This window comes from Schistocerca serialis, chromosome 3 (genome assembly GCF_023864345.2).
Source record: "Schistocerca serialis cubense isolate TAMUIC-IGC-003099 chromosome 3, iqSchSeri2.2, whole genome shotgun sequence".
Taxonomy (NCBI): Eukaryota; Metazoa; Arthropoda; class Insecta; order Orthoptera; family Acrididae; genus Schistocerca; species Schistocerca serialis.
Window position 1 is genome coordinate 784,758,944 of NC_064640.1, and position 13,629 is coordinate 784,772,572.

Below are 13,629 nucleotides of genomic sequence, written 5' to 3' on the forward strand. Positions count from 1 at the left end.
TTTGAGAAATAGAAATATACTGATACCATGGAATATTCTGGAACATTTTGAGTTATCATAATCGTAATTGTAATTTTATTAATCCTGTAGATCATACATTGTGTGTCGAGAAGCATATGATGATATAGCACAAGTCAAAAATGGAGATGAGATGATACATGGTTAAAATGATAATGGCAATGATCCTATAATGATACAAGTGTTCATATAATACATGTGTAATGCCAAGAAACAGAAAAGTGTGTAGGTGGATATTTTGTGAAAGATTCAGAATTGCACAGTATTTCCAAATAAGTTTATATTTTTAAGGGAAAAAAGCATATAAGGAAATAACATGGACGTTCAAGAGTACCATATACACATAAAAATCCGTTACTGAAGTATAACAGTAAAGGTGACACACTTCTGTATTAAGGTCTGTAATGAAGTTTGTAATTTCTGCAAGTTTCTGGCTTAGCTAAAAACTAAAATGAAGAACCTGTGGCACAAGTTTACAACAAATGCATGTCTGTCATAAAAAATCACAAATGTCTGTTTGTTTAACAGTCTTCATACAGCAGTACATATAACATATGTGTTGTTTCTTGATGTTGCTTATCAGATTGACATGTTTTCTGTAGCATGGTTATGCTCACATTATGGAAACTTTCAACAGCACTTTTATCTGCTCAAACGAAAGCAATGGGTGTGTCTTGAATCTGATTGTGAGATATACAGTTTGATATCTTATCATATCCATTTTGTGGCACATGTGCTTCACATCATTGATACAGAGCAACTGTGAGATTGACATTTGCCTCTGACAGTAAGAAGAGGCTACTGTCTCTACCTAAATCAGTACAAAATGTGCACAAAGAGTATCATTGTAATTGTAATGTTATTCACTTTCATGAGTTGTATATACTGTCAATACCTAGATAGTGCTGAGACATGTGACAGTATTCTGTATGGCTGTGACAGTGAAAGACAGTGTGTTACAGATATTACTGAGGATGATTGTCCAGCTGATACCATCTACTATCCAACAGCCTCTTTGTGTGGTTGCTGTCCTGGTTGCATTAATGCAAGTAAGTGAAATATACAGAACTTCTAGACCAAAATCCAATCTGTTATTCATTTTTACTAAGAAATGTTCTGGTGAATCTAGAGAACTTCACAACAAAACTGTTCTTTTTTTTTTTTCAAGAAAACATAGACACAAGTGTCATAAGGAAAAAAATGAGAACAGTCTTTTGATTTGCATAGCACATGAATTTAAATGCAAATAGAAACAACTTTGCAGCATGCTTCGCAGATGCAGACCGTTGATATCTTCTACAAATTAAACAAAGTTGTGAACTGTTAAATGCATGTGCTAGGATAATAAATGGGAAATAATGTTAATTCTCATGTTGTTATTTATGAAACACTACAAGTTCTATGAAATAAAAATTTTCTGACATTTTTTTTTGGTTCACAGTTGAAGGAAAAGAATGTGATAAAGATGCAGCTGCAGATACCATGCAGTGTGCTCCTGGATACAGTTGTACTACAAAAGGCTGTACCAAAGATAGCAGTATGTATGGAACAATTTTTCTTAAAACATCACTTGTACCAGTCATATCAGTTCAAACTTTCTTACTGATATTCTAATATACCTGCAGAATCATGTCCACAATATGGATATAACAAGGATATTACATGGCATCCAAGCTGTGATGCGGATGGAAAATTTTCTGCTGTTCAATGTAAGGGAGAGAGAGCTACAGGAAAGTAAGTGGTAAAGTACATCAGCAGTATACATGATAAGGCATTAAACATCATGAACTGAAATAATCAATAATTTTGATTATTTGTATTTATTCTGTAAGTGATTTATCTGGGAGTCATTACTGATATTAATTTCAGTTGTTAAAATAATATGAAACATACTAAAGTGGACAAACCTCTGCCAGCATCTGAATATGAGCAGTAATAAGTATAAAGGCAGGATCAGAGAACTTTAAAAAAGAGCAAGATGTTACAGGAACTACAAAGACGTTAAAATAGTGATATAAAATCTGTAATAGAGTACTTAAACAAGGACAAAAATCAACAATATTTTGTGAAAAATTTTATCTTTCACAAGAGAAAAGAAAATGTAAAATATCAGCACAATCAAATCTACTAATATTGTTTTTGAATAAGTGACAACACAAAATTAAGACAGCTGTTGATAATCTACTTTGTAGCAATTTTGGCTATTACTAGTTATAGAGAAACAGGCTTCATCAGTGTAAAATATGTAGCTGTTGCTCACAAATTGTTGCAGTAATCATCAAAAAACATGATGTAATGTCTGACAACAGCTGGATTCAATGCATGAGCTCTGTGTTGACTGATAATAAGTGTATGACTACCATTACTTTCCAAATGGTCTAGCTGCACACGTTTGTTCCAGGCTTAACTGATTGAGAGATTATTGATGGTCATTTGGCCACATTATCATCCACAGTTTCTTCAAATTCATAAATTAATATTTTTCTTCTTGTTGCTCTTTGAAAGTGTTATGGCATCAGTTACCTACTTCCATAGACATGTTTAAAGTCTGGGAAACAATGGTGTGCTGTAGATAATCATTTTTCTAGACCCTTTTGACTCTGTGTGCCATGACTCATGTATCTGCAAATTAGACAAATACAGGATTAAGGTGAATGCTCTAAATTGGCTAACATCATACTTACACAAGAGGAAACAAAGGGTAACTGTCACCTCAGATACAGTGAATTACTATTCTAAATGGAGTACAGTATCACAAGGTGTGCCTCAAAGCTCCATTTTGGGGCCAATTCTGTTCTTATTCTATGTAAATGACTTAGCTTTAAATATAATTTCCCCATCAGTTCTGTTTGCAGATGGTACTTCTGTTTTAATTGAAGATGATGATGCAGAAAAAATTCTGCCCTCCATTGTAAGCCCACTGGATATCTTAGAAAACTGGTTACAGTTAAATGGGTTGAAATTGAACATAACAAAAATCCATATGAAAAATTTCAAAACCAAACATTCAAAATGTGTGGAACTTAAAGTACAACATAACAATCAACCTATGAAAAAAGTTAACATGGTCAAATTCCTGGGTTAAATGTGGACAAGAATTTAAACTGGAACACACATATTGACTTCCTATCAAATAAACTAAGCAGTTTTGCCTTTGCAATGCAAATATAGCAAATTCCACTGACTTGAGTACACAAAAAATGCTTATCATTGTTATTTTGAATCTTTCATTAGATATGTGATAATTTTCTGGGGATGCTCAAGTAGTGTATCTTAAATACTGAAACTATGAAAGAAAATTATCTGATGCATGTGTACTGCACAGCGAACAAACTCTTGTTGCCCATTATTTCAGAAACTACAAATCCTAACTGTTCCCTCCATATACACTTATGAAATTGTTATCTTCCTACACACCAGACAAAAATTATCTGAGGAGAATCATTTCAACAATAGGTATAACACAATAAATAAAAATAATTTTATGCTACTCTCACACCAGTTGAAATTATATGCACAGACTCCACAATATATGGGGATGACAGTATACAAGTTAATGGGAAAAAACATATTTAATATGAAGCCAGAAATTTTGAAAATGAGGCTGCAGCAGATTCTGTGAGAGAAATGCTACTATTCAATAGAAGAATTCACAGAGGATGAAATGATAATTTGTGCAAGGGGTAATCGAGTGTTAGATTTTATTGTATGTATGTATAACAAAATTGTGTTATGATTATGATTCTGTCTGATAACATCAACTGTCCTTTGTTTATGGTGAAATTTTACTACAATTTGATGTGTCTCCTGTGCCTGAATCAAATTATTTAGATTATGTTTGTTATGGGGCAAATGAATGACAATTCACAATATTCCTGTGAGCTTCTGTTAATTGATCTGCAAACATGCAGCATATCACCATGTTAATGAAGTCCCTAGAAAACGTCACACTGGATATTACTTTTGCCATATTTCTTGTAATGTTGATAAATATTGTTTTTCATAGGAAAACTCAGGCCACAGAATGTCACATTACAGGTTCTCATAGAAATATGACTAAAAAAATAGGGGAACATAATATATGCCATATATTGTGACTTGTCATTTGGATTTTTTTCTTTTAACATGCGTAAATAATCTCCAAAGATCTAAAGTAAGTTGGAAAAGACTGACATTTGCTAAGAATATGACAACCTCGAAAAGAAAGGAAGGGAAATAAATACTACAGTCATCCTCAAAACAGTGAGATATTATTTAGACAGTAAAAAATTAGCTATAATTAAAAAAATTTCATTTACATCTTGAAACATAAAAATGACTTACACATCCCAGACATTGATACTGTTGGACACACACTTACCATAACTGTATGTTAGATGTGCTTGACAATGAAATGTATGATAAAGTTACACTTATCTAGCATTGATATGCTGTACATGGATTTCTATTCTGTTAACTATATACTCTGGAGAATCTAGCACTGTGGTCACAGGCATGCAACACACATTTTTCTCTCTTTATTGTGTTGTGGAAATATATTCTGGTACAGCACAGTATTCAAAATGCTTCTTCTGCAAAAGTTTGTGACATGCAAATTCATCTTAACCCAATAATAAATGGTGGACAATGTTGTGATGCAAATCTCTAGGCAGAGGAAATACATCTATACTTGGGACATGTCTGTCCCTGGGGGAGGTGAAGGAGGTACTTCAATAAGATATGTGAGATGTTGTCCAATGCTGAAAGTAAAAAAGAGTCACATCGCCCACCTGTGAGATCTGTATGACCTATATTCCTGCAAGATCCAAACTTGGACAGGGGGATGTGGAGCTCCATTGTCAGGGGAGTGACAGATCTTTTCAGGAGTTATCAGTAGGTCAGGAAGGAAGTCCCATATGGACTCTGCATCCTTGCTAGGGAGTCTTTCCTGAGATGAAAAGAAACTTCTGTTAGCAGCAGTTGAATATACTAGATGCAAGGCAGTACTACTGATGTCTGCTGTCTTGGTTCAGAGGCCATCCTTGGCCTCTTTCAGTGGTTGGTTTAATTGGTAAAGGCCATTAACCTTGCTCATTGAGTGAAAGCATAGCTCATGATTTACAGCACCATCTGTGGAACCAAAGGTAGGTATGTGGTGTAGAACCAGGCAGAAGATGTGAAACAGTGGATCCATTGCATCTACAATTACCTTGAGTGTAAATTGGGAATTGCATAGTCCTTCTTCATACATCAGGAATGCAGTGTCCTCCAGAGATAGCTACTTGGATTACAGAGTACACAGGACATATACATGAGGGTATTTTGAGATTAGGAAAACACCTCTACAGACTGGATGAGAAGTTTGGTTTAGTACACCAAAGAGCCATGACTTTATCACCCATAGTTGGTGTAAAATGTGTTAGAGAGAGTTTGGAAAATGTCTCATGTAAATTCTCTGATCAGCTCGCAGTGATACGGCGAAATTTCAGTTTGCCATCTATAAACTGGAAGATGCATGGGGTTAAAATGGAAGACAGGCACAAAGAGTCTTTAGGCACTATAATAAACATATGTACTGACAATTGTTTGATAAGAATTGATGAAAAAGTCACCTGTGAGGGGAACATGTTGGATCTGTTGACAACAAACAGGCCAAAACTTTCACATTCAGTGAATGAAAAAGTGAGAATCAGTGACCATGAGGTTGTTATATCACCATCATCATTGATGTTGAACAAAAAGCTCAGAAAAATGTAATGTAAGCAATATGGTGAACAAGTTGTTGCCATAGATGATAGTGAAAAATGGGAAAGATGCACCACATCTCTGTAATAATATTAGTAACATACTGCCCAAGTAAAGAGAGCTACTACTGATACATAAATCCTAAATTAAGTCAGAAAAACATAGAGATAGCTTATCTATTGAACAGTCACAGGAAACACTAAAACCTCTTGGTTTCACATAAAATCAGTCAGTGGAATTAAGTTATCTGTCAAAACATGGATTGGCCATGATGGTACTGAAACAAAAGATGACAAAATACTGAATATTAAATTATGATTCACTGAAGAGGATAATAAAATTTTCTTTGCCTGAATATCACAATGATATGAGAATGTCCAATACAGAAATAAGTGAGTGATGCACTGAAAAACAGTTCAAATTGCTTTATAGTGGGAAGACTACAGGACCTGAAGGATGCCCATTATATTCTAGACTCCTCTTTCAGCATACTTGGGGAAGGGCACATTTTTATTTTTATTTATTTATTACATATTCCATTAATCCATATTGTGATAAATCACAAGGATGTGGATTGAGTCATGATTACATAACACAGATATAATACACATATATAAAATGACAAAAATGCACCATATATGATGAATAAGCTTGATGGTTAAAATTAAATCAAAGGTATAGCTCAAGTAACATAAAACAATTACTGAAAAAGAAAATATAGTATATTGTCCAACTTAAACAGTTAAGATGAGTTATAGCAAAACACATTAACACAAAGTTTTAAGAATATAAATACCAATGGCATTACAGTTTACATAAAAACAATCAGTGCTTTATCTGCAGGTACTCATCAAGACAGTAGAAGGAATTTCCCATTAGATATTCTCTCAATTTACATTTAAAAGTAGGTAAGACATTAATGTGAACTTTAATGTCTGAAGGAAGAAAGCTGAATATTTTGTGGCAGAACAATCAACACCTTTTTGCACAAGACTTAAATGTTTCAGATCCCTATGTAAATCATCTTTTGACCTAGTATCATGATCATGACATTCACAATTAGTTTTAAAAAGAGACTGGTTATTAGAAACAAAATCATCAAAGAAAATATGTATTGAGAGGTGACCGTTAATATTTGTAACTTGTGGAACAGATTTCTGCAAGAATATCTTGAATGAACACTGCTTATGATTCTCACAGTTCTCTTCTGTGCAGTAAATATTTTTTTGGCTAAAGGCTGGTTACCCCAAAATATTATACCATATGACAGGATAGAATGAAAATAACCAAAGCAGGCAGCTTTGATAGCATCCACGTCACCAATGGGGGTCATTACACGAAGAGCATAAGTTGCCACACTGAGGCCTTCTATGTAGGTCGAGGATATGCACAGACCAGTTCAACTTGCCATCACTTAGAATGCCCAAGAACTTAGATGATTCACAGTGTAGTATATTTAGTTTAAATCATTATAGGATGTCAACAAGTACAACATTATATTTATTTTCTAGGTCATTGGTAGTTCAACTTTCCAGCAGAATAGTGGTGTCATCAGCAAAAAGAGTAAATTTAGAGTCGGTGTCTGTACAAAGTGGGAGATCATAAATGAAGATATGTCATTCCAATTCATAAATAGGGCTGCAAACTTCATGTGCTGGACTGTAGTCCTGTCACAGTGACGTTAGTTTTTTTGTGCATCAGTGGAACATACATAGTGCTTGATTATGATCACTTTTCTATGGACCAGACAGCACTTGTGTAGGACTCAACATGGTCTCTGCAAGCACCACTCAGGTAAAATCCAGCTTGCTCTATTCTTCTCTGAGACCCAGAAGGCCGTAAATAGCAGATGTCAGGTTGGTGTCATGTTTGTTGACATCCAGATAAAATCTAATACAGTGTGTCACCAACAATGTGCATATGGATCCTTCAACTCACATAAAGTTATATTTGGAAACTTTATAGTACACCGAATTCAGTATGTCATTCTTGATGGAGCTTTTTATCAAATGTTGTTGAGATATTCGAAATATAAAGAATATTAAGTGATCAGACTGTAATTATATTCGAATTTGTTGTCCATCATCAGCATCCATATGAGGTGTGACCACACACAGCTATGAATACCCTATTGTATTCTTTGTGGCATGGAAGCAAACTGCCTGTAAATATCATCTTGAGAAACTTCTTGTCATACCTGAAACACTATGCACTGTGAACAAGCAAGAGAAAAGTCAAAGAATTAAAATGAAACCTCAGAAAAACAATGCTGTTTTGTCTGTAAGAAAGATAATTATAATTTTGTTACTGGTAACCTTGGAACAGTTTATCAATAATATCTCCCTATTATATAACTGTTACCAGAGCCTATCACATGTGATTATCAATCTAGATGAAAATGCTCTGAAATCCAGCCATTAGCTTTGCATCTAAAACAGTATAATGTTTTATCAATGTTATACCCAATAGTTTTTCCAGAAATAACATTAAATCAATTGTGTATCTTTTATACCATCCAGAGGCTAAATAAGAGTCCTGGTGTAGTAATCTTGCAAGAATGTTGTGAAAAGAAGTCTTTTAATGAGCAACTATTAGAAGTGGATTTTAGATCATGATAGAAAGAAAATCATAGTTCCTACAAGTTTCCTACAAGTTATCAGATGGCAGATTGTATAAATTGATAAAGCAGGACCATATGAGTAATGGTCTTATGTTAAAGATTTCTGAAATCTGTGTGTGGAAAAATGGCTAGAATAATCTGTTTCTGTATAGGAATAACACAGTAGTCATCAGAAAATAAAAGGCACTGTGAGACTGATATTATGCTGATGAAAGGGTCTGGTTTTCTTAATAGGAGTAATTGGGTAGTCACTGAAAAAGATGAGACTGATAACATGTTGATGAGGGTGTTTGGTATCAAAAAACATTTGTCATATTCACGTAGGCCACATATTTGGTAATTTTTTTTTATTCGTTGTTTATGTTTGTTTTTCTTCATTCTTTCAATACAGATACTTTTTCTAACAAAGAATTTTTGTGAAGGTTGTGATTTATGATTAGATCATATTTTCTTTTGGTTGTCATACATTGTTCAAAAATTATATTTATGCCAAACAAGTAATGTATGGTTGTGTGCCATTCTCAGGTGTTTCTGCTACAGTGAAGATGGTGAAAGAATATTTGGTGAGGAATGGTGGAAAGATGCACAGAATATGACTTGTGGTAAGTCAAACATATTTGACCTTGTATTTCATGTTTCTTAATTTCTTCATTTATTTTCTGCTCATGACACTTAATTTTACATGCATGGGCAACAAAAACAGGGTGCAGACTACAACATTATTTTTTACAGTATGTTTCCATTAAATAATTCATACAGTAAGATGATAATTCACTGCATAGTGTACTGTTCGTTTTATATACAACTTACTACTATACTTATTTGTAGGATAGGATTGTTGCTTATAATGTTATTCATATTGAATCTGCATTACTCCTGCCACATAATAAGATCATTTGATAGTAAATTACAAAAGAAATACTTTGACATGCAGACTTATTGCTGTTGTAGTTAACCTTCTGATAACCACACTAAAGTAGGTTTGGTGCCTTGCATCATGGTTGTGAATTTCTGTGTTCTTATTTGTGGCTTTGGTGTTTCCTTTCATTAGCATAATGCTTTATAGCATACATGTGGCATAAACTGTGAGAATATTGATTATAGTGAATAGGCTTTTACATGATATTCATTGTTTCACTTTCGCTACAATCCTCACGGCTCTCTTCTGCTATATGAAAAATCTTTTCATATTAATGTGGCAAGTCATACCCCACAGCACTGTTCCATAAGCCAAGCAAAGGTGTAATAATCCAAAAGAATACAGTCCCTAAGGCTTCAGAATTAAGATATGGTGATAATATCCTTAAAACATATAGACTGAGTGTTATTTTTTTACAGACATTGTCAACTTGCTATTTCAATGAAAGTCAGTCATCTACACATAAAATGAAAAATTTACACTCTGAAGAGGTTTTTGAAACAATCTCATGATTCATAATATTTTTTTTCTATTTGGACCACCTGATTTAAAATGAATAATATTTGTTCTCTCTAAGTTAGCTTTCAAGTTGTCTTTTCCAAACTGAGCCCTTGCCTTTTCAGTAAAGTTTTCAGTCTCACCAATTAGGCTGGGCCCACTTTCTTCACAACAGACACCAGATGGGTCATCAGCATATGTGATGATCACATGCTTATTAACTAGAGAGCTTGGGCAATCATCTACATAATATATGAATAGGAATGGATCTAAAATGGAACTATGAGGAACACCAAAATGTACATTTCGTATTCTTGACTGTCTCCCCTCTAGGACTTCTCCATCATAATATATAATTTTATAATTTCTGTACATTATTGTCTGCCTTTTAAATATCTTTATAGTAACTGCATGAGTTTTCTAGTGACACCACTCATCACAATTTTTGATAAGAATGCTTTCAAGAGATCCAGGAATATTCCTGCTGCTTGGGACTTTTCATTTATTTTTTCAAGTACATAGTGGTCAAATCATACTGCTGCTGATGTCATACTTCGGCCTCTTCTGAAACCATGCTAGAAATCACCTAATATGTCAGCACTGCTGTAATGTCTTGACATTCCTTTCACCATTATATTCTCAATCAATTTGCTGAATGTTGAAATTAGACAATGGTTCTGTAGTTCTGAACATCATTTACTTCCCCTTTTTTGTATAAGGGTTACGCCACAGCCAGTTTTAACTTGTCAGGGAATACACTGTTTTCAGGAACCTAGTTTAATAGATGAATTAGTGATTTCACCAGATAATGTTTACGTTTATTCAATAGAAAAGGAGAAATTTTCATGTAATTCTGCTGACTTTTTATTTGTGAGGCTATTAATAAACTACAGGATGTGATCAGTGGGTACTGCAGATTCTGTACTGTAATTTTGTTCATTAGTGGACACAAATGTATGCTATGCACCTGGTTTTGTACAAAAATCACTTTCAACAGTATTTATAAAAGTAATTATTAAAAATATGGTTAACTAGAAGAAGATCAGAAATATTATCATTATTCACAATTAGTTGTTACTTGTAGTTTCTGTTATATTGTTTCTAATTTTATTTAAAACTGACTAGCAAGACTTTGAAACATAATCTGGGCTTCACATCTGTTAACTAACTTTTTTTGCTTTTAATCTTCTGACTTTTTTGCACAACTGATATTTGTAATGCTTGTAGAGTTCTTTGTCTAGCTTGCAGTTGGTCACTATATGCAGGTCATACATGTTTTCTATTTTTTTCTTCAGATCTTTTGTTTTAACATCTAATGGCAAAGTTTTAGATTTTAAAAGTGGATTTTTATGAATACTCATTTTTTTAATAGGATAGTACTGTTTATGTGCCCAGTCAGAACTTCTAAGAACCTGTTCCAGATTGAGGAATCACAATATGCCCATCATTGTACTCTGTGTGCAACAGCACAACACCTGATCGCACAGAAAATGTGTAACAATGAGAAAAGTAATGATGCACCACTGCGTGAGGAATTCCTTTCAAACTGTGTGACCACCCATGGCACACATATTGCAAAACAACTTGAAAAGCTGCATCAGATGCAGTGACAGGGCAACATGCCAGAAATCAAGAGGAGAATTCTGAAGACTTCTAAAATGCCAAGAATCGATTTGAAAATATGGTTCCTCAGACCAATGAAATGCTGTTTTCGTACTGACTGGCAATCAAGACAACATGTCAGCATTCAGATGTTGGGCAGTGGACCTGTACCACAACCCATAGAACTTCTGACAGTACAAATACTGGTGGAATTTTGTTAATAGTTTTTGAGGTAAAAGCAGTAGGTCTGTCAGAAGAACAAATCTTATGGGAGAGTGTAGCCCCAATCCCATAAGAAGATGCATCCAAAAGTAACATGACAGGCTGAGCTGGGTCAAAATGAATCAAACATCTAGGAATTAAGAATGTGTCTTCCAATTGTGGAAATGCATACTGGCATTCTTTGGACCACAGAAAAAGAACATTTTTTCAGCATAGCTAGTTAAGCAGAGCAGCAATTTGCACAGTGTTAGGAATAAATTTGATGTAATATGTAAGTTTCCTCATGGCCACTTGGGAACTCCTTAACAGCAGACAACTGTGACAGGTATACACTGTGCATGTGACTTAAGTAGTTCAATTCTTCATGGAAGAAGGAGCACTTTTTCTTATTGCACTTTAAGCCAGCAGTAGAAACAACTGGAAATAAGCAGTCAGGGTATGGCCCATGATGAGAATATCATCTCCAATTGTGTAGTACACATTTCTGCTGGTAGGCATGTACACCACAACTCATTGCCAGTTCTGTGCTGCCTGTGTTGTAGTCATGGTTTGTTCTGTCCATCTGCAGTGATTGTTTTTGCTAGTGCTGTTTTGTTCTTATTTTGTTTTTTTATTATGGAAAGTTTAAGTGAACAACATAAGTTGTGACATTTTGTTTTCTACTCAGTAAAAATGCTGCTGAAACTGTTTTAATGTTGAAAACAGCTTACCAAGATGATGCTATGGGAAAAACTGAAGTGTACAAGTGGCTTGCTCAATTTAAAAATGGTGACACATCGATTGATGACAAACCTCATTCTGGATGTTCATCAACTGCCCAAATCAATGAAATTATTGAAAAAAAAAAACCCAAGAGCTTCTCCTCATAGACCATTGAAAAACAATTGATCAACTGTCAGAGATTATTAGGTTATCTTGGAGCTTAATGGAAGATTTGGGCAAACAGGAGACTGGTTCTTCCACCATAACAATGCCCCTGCACACACAGTCAACTTTGTTAGACAGCTTTTGGGTAAAAATTGAATGGCTCCACTGCCCCACATACCTTACTCACCTGACCTGGCTCCATGCACAGTGCAAGCACTGGTGGAACAAATGTATCAGTCATAATGGTGAGTGTTTTGAAGAGGATAGGGATGTTTTGTAAACACTTTGAAAACATATAGCTTTTTAAAACATAATTACAGTTTTTTTGGATATCCCCAAGTAAATAATTTGTACAAGGAGGGGCTTCTGCAGTTAATTGTTCTAAGAACCATAGAAAAATTACAAGAGCTGAAGCACTTCAAATGACAGTCTTTCAGGCTGGAACAAACCTATGTGAGTGTTTATCACAAAGTATTGCTTGGACTGTTAATCCAGTAGTTAACTGTACATATGCCTCACACAAATCTATCTCTGAAAAGTATCTGCCCTGTCCCAGTCTGTCCATCAATTCCCACAGATGTGGAAGAGGAAAAGAATCCACTATTGTTTGTGGGTTTTCTGTTGCCTTAAGTCCACAAACAAACATTAACACTTGAAGGCTTCTTCATAATGATCAAGTATTATGCCCATTGGCTTGCAGAAATCGGTTGGATATTGCTATTGTCTTGCTATTTTAGCAATTCCTGAGCAACTTGCTCACATAATGCATGTGACTCAGGTCATGCATGAAAAAATTGTGGCCTTGCATTGTCCTTCACAGTTATGTGAGCTTCAAAATCTTTAGCCCTACCTGCACCTGGTTTAAATAACTACTAGTACTTATTACACAAGTTAGAAATGTTAATGGGAGGCACAGAAATAATTGTTGCAACAGATTTGTTTTGAATGCACAAATTGAACAAATCAGACAAATCTAACCCAAAAATCTAGAATGAATTTTCACTCTGCAGACGAGTGTGAAACTTCCTGGCAGATTAAAAATGTGTGCTGGATCAAGACTCAACCTCAGGAACTGTGCCTTTTGTGGGCAAATGCTCTACCAACTGAGCTACCCAAACATGACTCACAGCCTATCCTCACAACTTTACTTCCACCAGTA

The 13,629-nt window shown here is 34.7% G+C and overlaps 1 protein-coding gene across 1 annotated transcript in view; it reads left to right on the forward strand.

The window, feature by feature from the left end:
- Positions 1 to 803: 803 nt before the first annotated feature.
- Positions 804 to 13,629, forward strand: part of LOC126469583 (uncharacterized) — a 122,670-nt gene continuing 109,844 nt past the window's right edge. Inside the window, exons 1-4 of the mRNA XM_050096698.1 lie at positions 804 to 1,067; positions 1,460 to 1,555; positions 1,644 to 1,752; positions 8,888 to 8,964. Coding sequence (XP_049952655.1) covers positions 845 to 1,067; positions 1,460 to 1,555; positions 1,644 to 1,752; positions 8,888 to 8,964 — 505 coding nt within the window. The 5' untranslated portion in view covers positions 804 to 844. The remainder of the gene's footprint in view (positions 1,068 to 1,459; positions 1,556 to 1,643; positions 1,753 to 8,887; positions 8,965 to 13,629) is intronic.